Source organism: Nannobrachium achirus (genome assembly GCF_963921795.1).
Source record: "Nannobrachium achirus genome assembly, chromosome: 20".
NCBI lineage: Eukaryota > Metazoa > Chordata > Actinopteri > Myctophiformes > Myctophidae > Nannobrachium > Nannobrachium achirus.
The window spans coordinates 19,413,504-19,431,861 of record NC_137827.1 but is presented as its reverse complement, the minus strand read 5'-3'; the positions used below and the strand labels follow the sequence as shown (position 1 = coordinate 19,431,861).

General features: G+C 42.4%; 1 protein-coding gene across 1 annotated transcript in view; it reads left to right on the top strand.

The window, feature by feature from the left end:
- acp7 (acid phosphatase 7, tartrate resistant (putative)) overlaps positions 1-18,358 on the top strand; it is a 104,312-nt gene that overhangs the window by 21,917 nt on the left and 64,037 nt on the right. Inside the window, exons 7-9 of the mRNA XM_080749946.1 lie at positions 9,179-9,241; positions 15,838-15,952; positions 16,075-16,188. Coding sequence (XP_080606072.1) covers positions 9,179-9,241; positions 15,838-15,952; positions 16,075-16,188 — 292 coding nt within the window. The remainder of the gene's footprint in view (positions 1-9,178; positions 9,242-15,837; positions 15,953-16,074; positions 16,189-18,358) is intronic.

Sequence of the window (18,358 nt, the reverse complement as noted above, 5' to 3'; positions counted from 1 at the left end):
TTGAAGATGGATGGACAACAACGTATAGCTAAAATTCTAAAATGACCGGTTTTAATGGGATAAGAATTCAAATCACCCTGCAGCTGGCTTTTGCTTCTCCCTCGCTCCCCCCCCCCCCCCCCTCTCTCTCTCTCTGTCTCGCTCTCCTGCTCTCTCTCTCTCTATCTCTCTCACTTTCTCTCTTGCTTTCTTTCCAACCTCAGAAACCCTAACAGGGTAAAAAAAGGAAACTGAAACAGGCCCGACCGCAAGAGCAGTCAGTCAGCATACCAGCAGGATGAGACCAGCCCGGGACGCTAAAGGCCCCCCGATCAAAGCCATCTTTGTTCCCCGATGGGACAAACGTATAGCTCATCTGGCCCTCGGAGGGCGATGGGAAGCGACCGTTGACATTTAGAAACAATCGCGGCCGCGGTGTGAGTCGGTGGATGTCATGCTTCCGCCGTGGGGCTAACAGTGGGTTCCCTTAATTTCCTCAAACTGCGCGGATTAAGTGGCCATCTTGTGGACTTCCAGACTCCTCAGTTCAGATGAAAGGGCGGATCTGACGAGGGAGGAGCGGTCCTGTTGGGTCGCTTTAGCCATCAGGCTGGTCCACATTACATTTGACGTGCAGTGCAGTACCCACTACCCGTAGCATGGAACACACTGTAGAACAGTGTTCCTAGAAAGCTATGCATTGTCTTTGGTTATTGGTTTTGTTAACACCTCTGAAATGACAAATTAAACATGGGCCAAATTGTCAAATATTAGAGGCAGAAATTGTGAAAATAGCCGAGCATGTAGATCTGCTATTTTCACAATAGAACAGTGTTATACAGAATTCCTCAACTCTTAGTGCTCGTTAGGGTGCCGGGTCCCCAGTTAAAACATGATTATTTCAGGGGTCACGGCCTGAAAAGGTTGAGAACCACTGGCATACACTACCTGTCTTTGGGCATTGCGCATAGGAGTAAGCGACCTGTTATTGAGCTGAATTATTGTTATATAGTCCTGGAAATTGGGTTAAATATTCTGGAAAAGTTTTGGAAATTAATTGGTAGAAATGTGTGGGAACCCTGAGTGTTTCTCAAAATGTCAAATTTCAAGGTCTCCTTTTAACTCTGACAGTGTACAAATGGAACCAAATGGACCCGTTAGGGTTTATTTGGTTCCATTTGTACACTGTCAGAGTTACATACTTGTATGGGTCAATTTATATGCCCCTAAAGGAACCCACAGAGTCCCTGGAATCCACTTTGAGGACCACTGCTGCAGAACACGGTTTCCCAAACACATTTTTACGGGTCCCTTAATTTTTGGTTTCCTACATTTTGTTTTTAATTATTACTTGCGCTAGCAGAGGGAGCAAGTACTGTGATGTTTGTTGTATCTGTGCGTCCCTGTGTGCAGGCACATGCACACATAGACATCAAAGGGGACTTGAGCCCCTGCCCTTTTATCTGTCTGTAAAAAAGTGCCCTCTCCAGACCATGAATGCAGTTTTTACTACGATGAAAGAAATGCAAATGTCCTCTTTCCATGCCATAGCTGAAGGCAGCATTCAAGAGAATTGCCTTGTCCAAACTCTCCTGAACTTGAATGCAGCATCTTATGTATGTTGAAAGAATTGTCCTCTCTGCATAGAAACCAAGCATAGAAAATAGCCGATCTCCAAGCTCTGAGGTCTGCTATTTTCGATATTTTCACCAAAAGGGCCCTTTTTAGAAATGTCAGCCCCTGCCTCTCAAACATTCTCTGCACGTCCTTGCCTGTGTGTCTATAAGGGTTAGGGTTAGGCTAACCCTAACCCAAACAAGTGCGACCTGATATAAACAAGCAAGATGCCATAAGGGCGAGAAGCGACCGTCAGGTCGCAGAGACACGCAGGGGTCCGTTAAACTGCGTGTTGTACGACAGGTGGGTGTTTTTTTTTTCCCTCACTGAGACACAATTTGGCAGCGCACACAGACACACACAGACTCAGCTCAGGCAATCAGCGATGCGCTAAACTGCATGTTATACAACAGGCAGGTGCAGGCAATCAGCGACGCGCCACAGACCCATGTGACATACAGTACAGCAGGGTCCCCCAATTAGTTTTCCCCAAGGGCCGAATTATGTCTAGGGTACCAAGCCGAGGGCCACAACATTGGTGGTGGTGGTGTTCCCATTACTCCAGCGACAGTTTTCGTCGTTGTCGGGTGAAAATCTTGTATGTCCAAAACCGTTCGTTTTGAATTTATCAGTTTAAAAATGATTTAAACTAGTGAAAACAGCCTGGCCCTATCTACATGCATACAACGCCTCGCGGTGCGAGGCGTTGTGTGCTTGTAGATCTGCTGTTTTCACTACTTTTGTGTGACGGCCTTGTATGATTTGCGAAAGAACGTACAAATTTGGAGATACGAGATTTCCACCCGACAACGACGATATACTAGTGTTGTTGCTGCTCTTATACCACCATTATTACTGGGGTTGGTGTGGGCCAGACAGTAGCCCCCCACGGGCCGCAAATGGCCCGCAGGCCGCCTATTGGGGAACCCTGCAGTACAGCGTGACGGTATTAGGCGCAAGTTGGCACCTCGGCAGAGTGCCAACTTGCCCACCCACATACATACCAACCGCAGTACTTGCACGCTCTGCTGGCGCACAAGTAGGCCATACATGGCCACGAGTGCACAAGGCACAAGTTGCCACCTCGACAGAGTGCAGTCTAGTTAGTTATTTCAAAACATTTCCAAAAAACATTTCCCAAAAAGCTAAGATTTTGATGGATGAAAAAATGCTATGATTTCTCTAAGTAATTTCATAAATAAATCAAATAAAAATCTCAGAAATTGCCTAAATTAGAAAACAAAATGTTTAAGAAGTAGTGAAAATAGACGATCTAAAAGCTCACAATATTCCATATACCATATTTGCCCCTGAGATGTAGTGATAAAGTATTGAAAACTAGAGATCCTCAAGGACAGTAAAAGTATCTTAAAAATTGTGGTACAGTACTTAAGTAAATATACTTAGTTACCTTACACCACCGCCAGCGTTGTAATCTAAGGTCATTTTCCCGGAAAGGCCAATAAATATGCCAGGAAACGAGCATGTTTGGGGTTACAGAGACAGGGACTCAAATCATGATGACATGATATCAGTGAAACAGATTAACCCATTTAGGCATAGAATTATTGAATGCTTTAACCAGTGAAAAATATCAGATATACAAGCTCACAGCGCGGCACCGAGTGCCGCGCTGCGAGCTTGTAGATCTGCTATTTTTTTTTTAAGTTGTGAAAATGTGTGCAAATCTTTGAATATATCTATTTTCAAAGCGAACGTTTGTAACTCAAATTTTGCTTCTGGGTGGTCCCTGGAACTAGATATTTTGAGATGGGGGTCCGTGGCCAAATAAATATCAGTTTGGGGGTCCTTCACATGAAAAGGTTTGAGAACCACTGACATAGTAGTCTCTCAAGAACAGACTAAATGAGCTCCAGTTAAGTGAAAAGGACCTTTTCCTTGATGATGGCTCGCCAGATTGCTGACATAGAAACATAGGTTTTTCAAAAAACTTTAGAAGGATTCAAAAGACACTTATAGAACTTATAGAATTTTCACAATTTTTCAAAAATAGCAGATCTACAAGCTCGCAGCAGTGAGCTTGTATATCTGCTATTTTTCAATAGTTAAAGCATAAAATAATGATACACAATAAGTGTACCCGTTCTGAATGGGTTAAAAAAATTATAATAACGTAACGTATTTGGAGCTAATCAGACTTTCCACCGCGGAGCGGAGAAAAGAAGAAAGTGTTTATAGACGGCTGGTGACTTTTATTCCCCCCCCGAACACTTTAATGATCGTGCCAAGGGCCTGATGCCTGATTATATCACAGCGTCTCAATTCCTAGAAAGCCTGCGTACTATCGTACCAAATCAAAATAAAACATAATCGTCTATTTCTCCTACTCAGGGGCTTGTGAACGTCTATTGCACGGGAGTTATATGTGTGCTGTCTAGCTTTATTGAGCCCTGTTTTATCATTCGTCCCTATAGTCCCTATTCTAAGGAGAACTTTAGCCAAAACGTTAGAGATCTACAAGCTTGCGCTGCTTGGTGTTGAGAGCTTGTAGATAGCTATTTTCGGCAAAGACGTTTGGTGCATTTGGTAAAAATCAGAGCGGACCAAGTCCAAAGTGAAAGCAAGTTCAAGTTAACAAACTATTGACGGCTTAAAGGAGTAGTTCACCCCCAAAATGACTTTTTCTATTGATTACTAACGACATTGAGACTTGAGTTTAATAATACTTTGTTTTTTGTCGCATTCCTAAGACAAAAATGTGATTATAGTAAACTTACCCTGACGGTTTCCCCATCCAGTGCCATGCATTTGGGTCCCCATCCAGGGCCATGTATTCGGGTCCCCATCCAGAATCAATGGGGGTAAATTTACTATAATCAAATCTTTTGTCTTAGGAATGCAACAAATACCAAAGAAATATTATTGAACTCAAGTCTCTAGTCTATGGCATGAGTAACCAATAGAAAAAAAGTCATTTTGGGGGTGAACTACTCCTTTAAGTGGTTAAATGTCTAAAACAAAAACACTAACATGAATCCAACTTATACACCGATAATAGTGCTAGCAAACTATAAAGTCTATGAAGTAATCTATGAAACATAATAATGCAACACGAATGACCCCTGGCCTACACTGTTACATCAGGCCCAGTAATGGGCCCTGTGATAGGAGGCTTTCTTGGGTTTCTTGTCCAGGGTTGTCGCACCAAATTCTGGGCCTTGGGTACTTTAACTATTGAAAAATAGCAGATCTACAAGATCGCAGCGCGGCACTCGGTGCCGCGCTGTGAGCTGGAAAATTTGGAAAATTTGACTACCGGTATTTCAAATCCTTCTAAGGTTTTTTGAAAGGCCCATGTTTCTATGTCAGTGGTGCTCAAACCTTTTCATGTGAAGGACCCGCAAAATGATACGTATTCGGCCACGGACCCCCATCTCAAAATATTTAGTTCCACCCGAAGCAAAATTCCGAATCACAAATGTTCGCTTAAAAGAAAATACATATATTCAAAGATTTTCACACATTTTCACGACTTTTCAAAAATAGCAGATCTACAAGCTCGCAGCACGGCACTCGGTGCCGTGCTGTGAGCTTGTATATCTGCTATTTTTCAATAGATAGCTAAAGTATAAAATAATTAAGGCCCCTCCACCTTGTAACTCAGTCCCACTTTTTCCCTCCCTTGTGACGCCCCTGCTCCTAACCACAAGGTGGGGGTATGGGCCCAGAAACACCTTTACAGTCGTTCCTGGCTCAGTGACTGCAGTTAGGGATCTCAAAGAACCATATTTCCATTCTGGACGTCACACAATGGCTGATCTTTCATTATTATTTTTGTGGTATAATTACCAATGATGATTGCATTTTTGTCAATTACTAAATAATGAGAAAGAACCACAACAAGAGACCCCATATGTGATTAATAGGGAATTGTGCGATTATTCATCCCGTTGAGAACTGCCGTGTTCTTTCGAAGTTGAAAGTAAGTTAAAAGAAGAGCCTCCGATATCGACAGAAAGAAAATACAGTTGCTTAATTGTATAGTTAAGATATATTAGAGCAGTGGTTCTCAAAGTGGATTCCAGGGACTCTCTAGGTTCCTTGTGGGGGGTCTAAATTGACCCTTACAAGGCTGCAACTTTGACAGTGTACAAATGGAACCAAATGGATCCTGACGGGTCCATTTGGTTCCATTTTGCACACTGTCAAAGTTAAGGGGAGACCTTGAAATTTGAAAGTTTGAGAAACACTGTATTAGAGGTTATAACATATATGCTGAGCTCAACGTCATTCTCTTTTAATGGCGCTGGGTAGGGATGGGACGATACGCGATATTATCGTTTATTGTGATAAAACACACTCACGATAATCATATCATGGAAATCTAATTTATCGTGATATTGTGCTCCGTCATGCACTGGGATCAATTCACCTTTTATTTGTTGAGCTGCATATCTACAGTACCACTTAAACTCTCTATAATTGGTAAAAGGTACTTATACATACTTGATACAGTCTTTTTTTCTACTCTCTATCAAATGTCTTTGCCAAACAATAGCCAATCTACAAGCTCACAACAACGCGTTGTGAGCTTGTAGATCTGCTTTTTTTTTTATCAAATGTTCCACCCCAGGATAATGGATTTTGATTATCGCGACAATATCGTAAATCGCGGTTTCTTTCGTCACAATAATCGTGATGTGACGTTTTCATATGGTCCCATCCCTATAGCGCTGAGGTCACCTCAGAATGATCACTGCTCGGGGGTCATTAACACTGTGGTCTCAGAATGATCACTGCTCGGGGGTCATTAACACTGTGGTCTCAGCCGTTGGTCACTGACCTCCCGGGTCCACAGAGGTCAGCACTCTCATTAGCGCCGCACTTATTCAGCATCGCTAAAGGTCTCGCTGTGATCCTTTCACCTCTGACCTCCTTTGGTTCTCGGGTTACCTCCTGATACTACATTAACCCTGACCTTTAGAGCAGGGGTCTTCAACAGGGGGTCCGGGACCCATAGGGGGTCCTCAGAGTTAACTAAATATTTTGAGATGGACATGGACAAATACATATCATCTTGGGGGTCCTTGACATGAAAAAGTTTGAGCACCACTGACATGGAAACATCTCTCTTGCACACATTTTCACGATTTAAAAAAATAGCAGATCTACAAGCTCGCTGCGCGGCACTCGGTGCCGCGCTGTGAGCTTGTATATCTGCTATTTTTCAATAGTTAACATTCATGGGGGGCCCACAGTGAGTACCCAGGGCCCAAAATTTGGTGTGACGCTCCTGCCTGAAGGCAGCATTCAAAATAATTGCCTTGTCCAAACTCTCCTGAACTTGAATGCAGCATCTTATGCTGAAAAAATTGCCCTCTCTGTGTAGAAAACCATGCCGTACGTACGCCTCATCTTCAGTATTGACTTGATTATGCTTAGTTCAGGGCTGCGACGCGTTGTGAGCTCGGAGTTCGGCTATTTTCGACATTTTCATCAAAAGGCCCTTTTAGAAATGTCTGCCCCTGCTTCTCTAACATTCTCTGCACGTCCCTGTTTGAGATCATCACAATTATGCAGCATAATCCTTAGAAACGCATCGTTTAGCTTGTGACGTGTTGCTGCAGTGCGATGCACAAGGTTACAGATCGGCTATCGTCACTAAGTACAAAGCCTAAGGCGAACAGAAATGCAATTTGTATTTCTGTGTTCCAGTCTACATAGGCCAAATACACAATTAAACCACTTAATTGCAATTATGTGTATGCATGATGGCAATTAATCGTCAACATGATCTTGACAGCCTGACTTACATAAGACAGGAGAGCAATTACTCTCTTCACCTCGCTATGTTAATGGTGCCAGACAGAAAACTGGCTCCTACTTTAATGGGAACATTACACACAATAAATAAGTAGAAGGGCACTGGGGAGAGCTTTCCTAGAAAGACTTCCTTTTTTTGTGCTGGGTGGGTGTGAACGAGTGTGGCCAATTGCAGTATTTGGGTATCGGTGCATGTTTTGTTGCAGCTAGCCAGTGTTGATTTTGACAGCAAAATTTGATTTAGTTTGGTCTTTTGATTAGATTTTCATTTAGTTTTAATCATATTTTAGTCATCTGAAATGTTTTGGTTTTAGGCTAGTTTTAGTCGACTAAATATCCTAAGATTTTAGTTGACTAAATCTACAGTTGATTTCGTCTGGCGGGCCTTGATGTTGATTTTACACATGGTTTCATGCTGAAAATAGCCGATCTACAAGTTCACGACGCATCACCTTGCGACGCGTTGTGGGCTTGTAGATCGCAACACCGCAACCAAACGTAAAATGGCGTTTAGCTCAACCAATCATATCATGTCTTTTAGTTCTACTCGATGTCTTCTCCATTAGTACCTCCCTAACATTTTCGTCTAGTTTTTATTTGTTGATGAAATTGTCAATATATTTAGTCTTAGTTTTAGTCATCATAGCTTAGTTTGTATTTAGTTTTCGTCAGTGAACACTAGCTTGGGGTATTTGTGTTAGGAATTATCTCCTTGACTTAGTTGCTTGTTGATTCTTTTGGGGTATTTGTTCCTGTACATTTGCACATACGTGACATTTTTCGTCTGCATTTAGCATTTAGAAAACAGGAAATACACTAGTATAGAGCCCTGAGGGACTCCTGTCAACCATATGGGGTCAGGCCGGGAACACATTTTGCTGTTTGGGAGGGGCTTACAGTACATGTACAGTGTGTAGCAACATATTTGTTTTGTAGGCTAATTTCTGATTTAGCCCTATTCTATAGGTTAGGCCTAAATGGGTTAAGTAGTGAAGAGCCTTGCTCCGGGGGACTTCGACAGAGTGGTGGAAAAAGTACTTTTAATTAAATAAAAGTATCAATACTGCAATATAGAAATTCTCTGTTACATGTAAAAATTCTGGAATTCAAAATGTACTTGAGTAAAACTACGAAAGTATTGTTATCAAAGTGTACTTAAGTACCAAGATTAAAAGTACAAAATGTTTGAAAATAGCCGATCTGCAAGCTCACAACGTGTCGCGATGGGACATGTTGTGAGCATGTAGATCGGCTATTTTCAAATAGCCTAGGTATAAACTAGGGCTAAAGTGGTTCATGTTGGCCTCCCTTGTGTCATGTTTTATAATACTATAATTTATATCTGGGGACAGCAACCGCATCCAGCCTGCCTAAATTGCACGGTACCTGTGTATGGTTTCCCTGAAGGTCTACATTCGAGCCTTCTGAAGCAGATGCCACCATAGCCGTCACTATCCGGTGATGTACTTAACAACATTCCACAGCATCTTGAATGTAAACCCAAGAGGGATATAGCTCACAAAACAAAACAATGGCACCCAAATGAGACGGCAATTTTAAGAATAGCAGGTTTGTTGGTCTTTTAAAGCCAACCTGAGGACTGTAGTCAACTGTATTTTGAATAGTGTGAACAGCCTGCCTTGTTTATGAACTCGGGCCTAGGCACCACAAAATGACATAGAGGGCCGAGGTTTGTGTCGCTAATTGGTGTTGTTTTGATATCCAAAGGCAGGCAGATTGTATGGCCACTGCATCTAATTAAGCTCTCTCTATCTCGCTTCTCTTGTTTGCCCCACAGCAACTTCTCCAACTACAGAAGCCGGTTCAGCATGCCAGGCCAGACTGAGAGCCTATGGTACAGGTAGGGAAAGGAGAGAAAACACTACTCTTCTCCAATGACATGGTACTTGAGCTGATATCAGTTGTAGTTCTTGGTAGAAAACCCAGCATCAAAGGTAGAGCCAGACCCATATCAGTCATATCAGTCTGGCCCAATATGAATGAATGAATGAATGAATTTTTATTTTCGTGTCTTGTCAAAAAGACCCATCCCTTACGGGATATAAGACACCAAACATGAATGAAACAATGCCACATTCCATTATTGGAAACTGCACACAGTGCACAACAATAATATAAAGAAAAGAAAAGAAAATGCCAAAACAAAATAAGTATACCTTACATATGTTTTCTTTGTTCGTTTGTCCCATGCTTTCTCTAAATATTCTGCCAGTGCAAATATCTTGTGTTCAAAAATCCAACCAAGTCTCTCTGCGTCACTTAACCATATCAAATCTAGGTTTTTACACTTATTAAACAGTCTTTGACGTAGCTCATGATACAAAGGGCAGTAGAACATAAAGTGGAATTCATTCTCAATATAATTTATACACACAATAAATACAAACCCTCTCTTCCTCCACTACTCCTCTATATCTACCAGTTTCAAGGTGCAGGGGCAAGATCCCAGAACGAAGTTGGGCACATAGAGATCTTTGTCCCAATATATCGGCCATCAGTGCCGCCGCTACCATGACGCGCATGACGCACTGTGCGTCGGGCATCCCGCTTCCAAAGGGCACCAAAAAATGAGAGAGAAGAAAAAGAAAAAAGAAGAGCCAAGCCGATCATCATCATAATAACTCAAATGTATTTGCTCCGCCTAAAAGTAATCACGGCATGCATGCGAGTGCGCGTGATCCATGATCAATCATTAGTGGTCGTGATGCCTGCTCAATGGTTTCATCCATTTGATCTGGGGGCGGGGCCGCAGCGCAGTGAGTCCGCGACTCACTCTGCACTCACTCACAGACAGACAGTCACACACAGCGGAGATCTGACGGTCATAGAATGATCTGATTTGATGCATTGCAAAAGTAAGAATCAAACGTTTTTCCACCTCATGTGAATTAATTTATCCCTGCCCAGCTCTGACTGATTCATATTTTCGATCTCTTAGTTGGAAAACAACTATGGAATATCAACTTTGTCGGTGCTGTGCTGTTAGATATCTGTTATAATACTAGAGGTTTTCACACCTACATTACACCGCCAATCCGACCGATATGCCCATCCTGTATATGGAGATCTTTGCATTTGTCAGTCCCTTTTATGCCCTTATATGGAGTTCCCTGATGTCATATGCCCATATATGGGCATGCCCCTTTTGTGCCCATATATGGAGCTGACTGATTTGTTTGTGCCTGATGCCATGATGACACGTTGTGGTTAGACAACACACTCCATATTTGGGCATAGCTGCATTGGGAACTCCTTGTATTGTTATTGCTGAATCAGCTTACCTTAAGCCAATTTTCTTATAAGATTTCTGAAAAACCTTCATAAAATCGAAGTTTTTCAAATTGATTGGTTTCGCATCTCTGAACATAATATCGGTCCAAACTGCGGTAATCTGTCGTCTAGGTCTCTAGGACTCTCCACAGTCGCGATCGGACCCGCAAATCTGGCACCGGTCAGTCAGACCATCAAACAGAGCTAGGTAAAAGAAAGCATTATTTCAACGCCCGCCCACCCCGCTCTCCTCAGGATCATGTGAACGTTTACCATACCTCCCACAGCAGTTAAGTAGCAATTAATGAAGTGGAAGAGGCTGCCCAGGAGAACTGGCAGCGAGGAGTCGGTGTATCCCTTCCTCGCCATTAGTTTAACCCATTTAGGCGTAGGATTATTGACTGCTTTAACCATTGAAAAATAGCAGATATACAAGCTCACAGCGCGGCACCGAGTGCCGCGCTGCGAGCTTGTAGATCTGCTATTTTTGAAAAATCATGATTTTTCTTTGCAAGTCTTTGAATATATCTATTTAAAAGCGAACATTTGTAACTCAAATATTTGCTTCTGGGGGGTCCCTGGAACAACATATTTTGAGATGGGAGTCCGTGGCCAAATAACTGCAGTTTTGGGGGTCCTTGACAAGAAACAGTTTGAGAACCACTGATTTAGAGGAAGGATTTAGAAGTCGGGTCAAAGATCGGGTCAAAGATATTCAAAGACTTGCACACATTTTCAAGTTTTTTCAAAAATAGCAGATCTACAAGCTCGCAGCGCGGCACTCGGTGCCGCGCTGTGAGCTTGTATATCTGCTATTTTTCAATGGTTAAGGCATAAAATAGTGGTTAAAGTGGTTAAAATCTAACGAGACTCGGGCGCGTTCCAGGTATTTGAGTGTTAAATGTGCCTCTCTCCTTCTATCTCAGGGATGTAGAGACGGTGTACAAAGGGGCTATACATCCACCGGGGCTTGACTCATAGCTCACTACAGGCCCCATTCTCTCAGGGAGTAAGATAATATCCTGGTTAGACCACAGGCCAGCTGCCCACTCTTCAATCCTCAGGCCCCGGTCCCAGACAGGCCTGTTGTTGGCTGCATGAGGGCCCCTCTCCTCAGGGGTGTCACAAGGGGGGGGGGGGGGGGAGTGGGACTGAGTTACTAGGGCCCAAGGTGGAAGGGGCCCTAGTAACTTCAGCTATTGAAAAATAGCAGATATACAAGCTCACAGCGCGGCACCGAGTGCCGCGCTGCGAGCTTGTAGATCTGCTATTTTTGAAAAGTCGTGAAAACGTGTGAAAATCTTTGAATATATACATTTTTTAAGCGAACATTTGTAACTCAAATTTAGCTTCTGGGGGGTCCCTGGAACTAAATATTTTGAGATGGGGGTCCGTGGCCAAATACATAATCATCTTGAGGGTCCTTGACATGAAAAAGTTTGAGCACCACTGACATGGAAACATAGGTTTCTTGCACACATTTTCACGGTTTTTCAAAAATAGCAGAGCGGCACTCGGTGCCGCGCTGTTAGCTTGTATATCTGCTATTTTTCAATAGTTAACATTCATGGGCCCAGGGCCCAGAATTTGGTGTGACGCCCCTGCCTCTCCTCTCCTCTCCTCTCCTCTCCTCTCCTCTCCTCTCCTCTCCTCTCCTCTCCTCTCCTCTCCTCTCCCCTCCCCTCACATGGCAAGGTTGTGTAGGAACGGCAGGAGGCTGAGGAAAGGCTCCATGCCAGCTAGAGGGGGGGACTTGAGGTCTTATAACACCTACCCAAGAAACCCCCAATATGGTATACGTGTGAAATCCTGGCCCCCCTGATCCCTGGGCTCCAGGGACCCCTTAATAATACTACTAGAACGGACACAAAATGAATAGGCACGTCCAAGAACAAGCAAGTACGAGTACAGTATGTGTGTTTTCTATAATATAGCAATTTCTAAAACCCAACAATTGCTAAATTTTAACTATAACCCTAAATTACATAACTCAATCATCTAGCTGTTGTTTGACCACATAAACCCTAGCATTCCTAATCGAATCGAAGCATGTCACAACAGGCAAGCATTCGAATAAATGGATGAACTGTATGTACTTTGTCAAAAAAAAAAAAAAAAAAAAAACGAACCTTTGGCGACAATAACAGATTGCCTATTTTCGCAAAGTTTACAGCGTTTAAGTGAAGTATACTGTGTTTAAGTGAAGTATACTGTGTTTAAGTGAAGTTTAAGTGAAGTATACAGTTTAAGTGAAGTTTAATTGACGTATACAGCGTTTAAGTGAAGTATACAGTGTTTAAGTGAAGTATAAGGGAAGTATACAGTGTTTAAGTTAAGTATAAGTTGAGTATACAGCATTTACTGTAAGTGCAGTATAAGTGAAGTAAATAGTGTTTAAGTGAAGTATTAGTGAAGTTTAAGTGAACCATATAGTGTTTAAGTGAACTATAATTGAAGTATAAGTGAACCATATAGCATTTAAGTGAAGTATAAGTGAAGTATACAGCGTTTAAGTGGTTAACAACCAAACAGCCAAAGGATCCGGGACCCTTTCATTTGAGAACTCACACTCCCATTATCACATTATAAGTTATTTGATAAGCTCCTACTTCTAGCCCGGAAATGTCTTTTAATTAACTGGATTAAAGATAATGTGAGTATTTTAGCCGGATATCTCTGGCGTGTTCCAGGAAACCCTGTCCCAACTCTGGGCCTTCTGAATCAAGCAGACGGTTATTAGCTGGGAGGGAATATGTCAAAAATCATGAAGACTGTGCAAGACTGCAAGGTTTATATGGAGATTCTAGGAATCTTGACGGAACACTTGCTCTTAGAAGAATAACAGACCCCCATCATGTACTGTATGGTATTACATGCAGCCTACAAATGACTAAGAGTGCCTGCAAAGTTGTATTTACAGTAAAAGAGGACTGACATAGAAACATGTCCCTAATCGGCTGTTATTTTAATAGTTAAAGTTTAAATCAGCCTTGTCTCGTCATTATCAGTACACAAACCTTTCCGCCTCGGCCAAGCATAAGAACGTTTCTGCGATATTTGAGCCAAACCGTCCTCATTTCTGGTCCGTCCAATGTGGAATTCTTAAGCGTAAATTCTGAATTAGCATAAAAACAGATGGATGGCAATGGCAACCCTCCTTATGACCCACGTCCACGGATGATGAACAGCAACAAGTCCACCTTCAAGGACTCTGCCAACTCACAACCAGGGGCGTCACAAGGGGGGTAAAAGTGGGACTGAGTTACTAGGGCCCAAAGTGGAGGGGCCTTAATCATTTTATACTTTAGCTATTGAAAAATAGCAGATATACAAGCTAGATTTGTTATTTTTGAAAAGTCGTAAAAATGTGTGCAAATCTTTGAATAGATATATTTCTTTAAGCAAACATTTGTAACAAAAATTTTACTTCTGGGTCCCTGGAACTAAATATTTTGAGATGTGGGTCCGTGGCCAAATACATATCAGTTGTGGGTCTAAAAAAACAAAAAAAAACACACATTTTCAAGATTTTTCAAAAATAGCAGATCTACAAGCTTGCAGCGCGGCACCGAGTGAGCTTGTATATCTGCTATTTGTCAATAGTTAAAGCACAAAATAATGTGTAATAATGCATTCCCAGTCTAAATGGGTGAAACCCCTCCCCCTATGAAGAACATTCATGGGGGGCCCACAGTGAATCCTTGTACCCAGGGCCCAGAATTTGGTGCAACAGCCACTGCAACTCGGGACACATGCAGAAAACCTCGCCGGTCGATGATTTACGGGCACAACTGTGAGTTACACGCGAAGCACCGGTGAATCACTTGATCTGGCCTCGGATCAAAATCGAATTAACCACGCTGGTAAAGTTGTTTGGATGCTGCACAGGGAGTGGGTTTTTACGAGGGTATTTTTCACGGTGTCAAGGAAGGGAAAATGAAGCCTGTTCTTATGGGTACGTTAGTCTGCGTGCGGGTCATTGCTGTGTGATATATATGTTTTAAACCATTTAGATCTGGAAGCTCTTTAAAGGGATATTCCACTTTCAACAGGGAAACACCGTATGGGCTTTTCTCCCCACACACACCCATTGTAACTTATTTCAACAATGATAGATTAATTAAAAACACATTATTTTTTCTGGTGACTCATACTACCATCCTAATACGTGAGCAGGCCGTGTTTTATCCATAACTTTTTTCATTTATTTTTATAATTATTTGGGAAAATGGAAAAAATTAAATACAAAAAGTAATTATTAAAAATGAATGAAAAAAGTTATCGAAAAAACGCGGCCTGCTCACGTATTAGGAGGGTAGTATGAGTCACCAGAAAAAATAATGGGTGTTTTTAATGAATCTATCATGGTTAAAATGGAGTTTGAAGTTACAATGGGTGTGTGTGGGGAGAGGCCCTGGGCCTGGAGGACCAATAAAATGTAAAAATCATGATCTTTTTTGCAAATCTTTGAATGTATCTTTTTTAAAGCGAACATTTGCAACTCAGATATTTGCTTCTGGGGGGGGTCCCTGATACATAGAGACAGTGGTCGGCGACCAAATACATAAAATCTATAGGGGTCCTTGACATGAAAAGGTTTGAGCACCACTGACATGGAAACATATAGTTGCTCAAAAAACCTTAGAAGGATTTAGAAGACACTTATAGAATCGGATCAAAAACATTCAAAGACACAAAATAATGTTTACAATTTTTCTTGTATATCTGCTATTTTTCAATAGCTAAATAAGCAGTGGTTCTCAATCTCTTCAGGCTGCGACCCCCAAAATAATCATATTTTAACTGGTGACCCCCCAAACCCTGACAAGCACTAAGAGTTGAGGCATTACATTTTGTATAACACGGTTCTATCGTGAAAATAGCAGATCTACATGCTCACAACGCCTCGCGTTGCAAGGCGTTATGAGCATGTAGATCGGTTATTTTCACAATTTCTGTCTCTAATATTTGACAATTTGTTTAATTTGTCATTTTAGAGGCATTAAAAGTCCTTAAATTGTCTCTTTAGAAATGTGCATAAACCCCAACTTTTGTTTACCGTTGAGTGAGAAAACAATGTTGCACATTATTAAGTTAATCATCTGGAATGCGTGATATAATGCATTCACGGTCTCTCATGTGCTAACGATGTGTCTGCTCACACAGCTGGGACCTGGGCCCCGCCCACATCATCTCCCTGTCCACAGAGGTGTACTTCTACCTGGAGTACGGCCAGGAGCTGCTCTTCAGGCAGTACGAGTGGCTGAAGAAAGACCTGCAGGTATGATGCCCCCATACGCAGCCAATGAAAAGTCCCCGTTCTGCACAAACGCAGCCAATAGAGCACCGTTTCCCAAACAGTGGGTCGCAGACCAATTTTTATTCCCTCCTCTTCTCTGGCAGGAAGCCAACAGGCCGGAGAAGCGTGCAGAGCGTCCATGGATCATCACCATGGGACACAGACCCATGTACTGCTCTGACGACGACCAGGATGACTGCACCCAGTTTGACTCCAAAGTACGTATGTCCTCTGTCTGTCTGTCTGTCTGTCTGTCTGTCTGTCTGTCTGTCTGTCTCTCACAGTTGACTACTATGTTCCTCCTATACCAGGGGTCTTCAGCGTTTTCAGGCCAAGGACCCCTTAGTTGAGATAGAGATGAAGCAGGGACCCCCAGATTCCTTACAGTTTCATCGTTTGACAGCAAAATCGCCAGTGTATTTTGGATTCATGTCAATTTGTGTTTTCAAACCACTTGAGCCGTCATTACCTAATAAACTTGACCTTTCGCGCTGTACTTAGTCTGCTCTTTTTCCCCCTCTACACCAAACCTCTTGGCCGAAAATAGCAGATCTACGAAAATCTGCTATTTTCGGCTACAGTTCTCAGAATATGGACACTAGGGTTCAAGTTGTTAATATAAAAAGGATTGGAAGATCCTAGGGGTCCCGGACCCCCTGTTGAATACCCTTGTCCTATACAATATGTAGTTAGGGGTCTCTGCCTCATCTTTCTCTCAGCTCAGGGGACCTTGGCCTTAAAAGCACTGAAGACCCCTGATCTGTACTATCAGAACTGTATTATCAGCTATAATGTCATAACAGTACACTGTATTCAACCAGGCTAGTTGTAAGTTTAATTCACAATGTCACAGAGGAATAATTCAACACCACAATCCAAATGTGCAGCATTGACGTTTCTGAATGTGCCGCTCCCCGCAAATGTCATGTGACATTCTACTGTTCTACATTCCATAGCCCGGAGAAACAATCGTTAAATCGTAGGCGTACATCACTACCCGCCAACTACAATATTTTATAACACTATCAACAATATAAAGACTATAATAAAGACAACGGTTAAAGTTAAAAAGAAGCAAGCTAAACAATCGTTTTGGCTGGAACCATTGGAAAGGCATGCTTATGGCATAGCTTATGGAAGAAGTCCATTCTTCCAATTCCATTTCTATTTTTTCTTTTTTTTATGGTCATGATTCATCAGAACACCGTTTTCCTTGAGTTCAGGCTATAAGGATTTTCTGAAACATCTATGGAGGAATTAATGTTAATCTTTCTACTTGACTGGTACCAGCGGCTGTGAAACATTTGGCACAGATTTTTTTTTCTTCTCTTCTGGGGGTCCCTGGCTCAAAACCCCAAGGCCAAATACATATCAATTTGGGGGTCCTTGGCACCAAAAGGTTTGAGAACCACTGATCTGAAGATGGTGATACACTGGCAAAAATGTAATGTATTTTTCACTCAATAACCTATTTTGTTTGACCTATTCTGGCAGCGCGGAAATAATTATTGCAAAAACCGGTGGGTTTCTGATCCAAAGAAGTCATGACAATATGGAATGCAATTAGCATGTGTCCAAAGTTAAAAATCTCTTTTTGTGTGCATTGCACCAGACTCCCGATCCAAACAGTTCATTCATTCAAAGACTTGCACAAATGTTCACGAGTTTGTTGCGACCGTCAGGTCGCAGTTACTGTCAAAACCTCGACCAGCTGTCCGTCTGTCAGTCCGTCAGTCACACGTCACACGTCACACTTTTGCCCTGCTCATATATCCGTAACCGTTGCCCCGATCCATGCCAGATTTTGCACACACACTCCTTGGCTGCCAAACCACAACCTCCACCCATCAATTCTCACATGGCCCTCTTCTAGCGCCACCATGAGGCCGATTCTTGCAAAACACATTTTTGGACACTGCTCCTACAATTTCTGCCCTAAAATCACACAAATCGTTACACAGTATGTCTACACTCATCTCATCAACATGGATCTGTCCCATTTAGCGCCACCTTCAGGCTGATTTTTTAAAACAACTTTTTGGACACTACTCCTACAGATTTGGCCCTAAAATCACGCAAATCGCTACACAGTATGTCTACACTCATGTCATCAACATGGATCTGTCCCATATAGCGCCACCGTCAGGCCGATCTTTTCAAACACATATTTGGACACTGCTCCTATAGATTTTGCCCTAAAATCACGCAAATCGGTACACAGTATGTCTACACTCATCTCTACAACATGGATCTGTCCCATATAGCCCCACCCTCAGGCCGATTTTTTTTGGACACTGCTCCTACACATTTTGGCCTAAAATCACGCTGCGACCTGACGGTCGCTTATCTCCCGATTAGGGAGTCTTACTGGTAGATCTGCTATTGTTT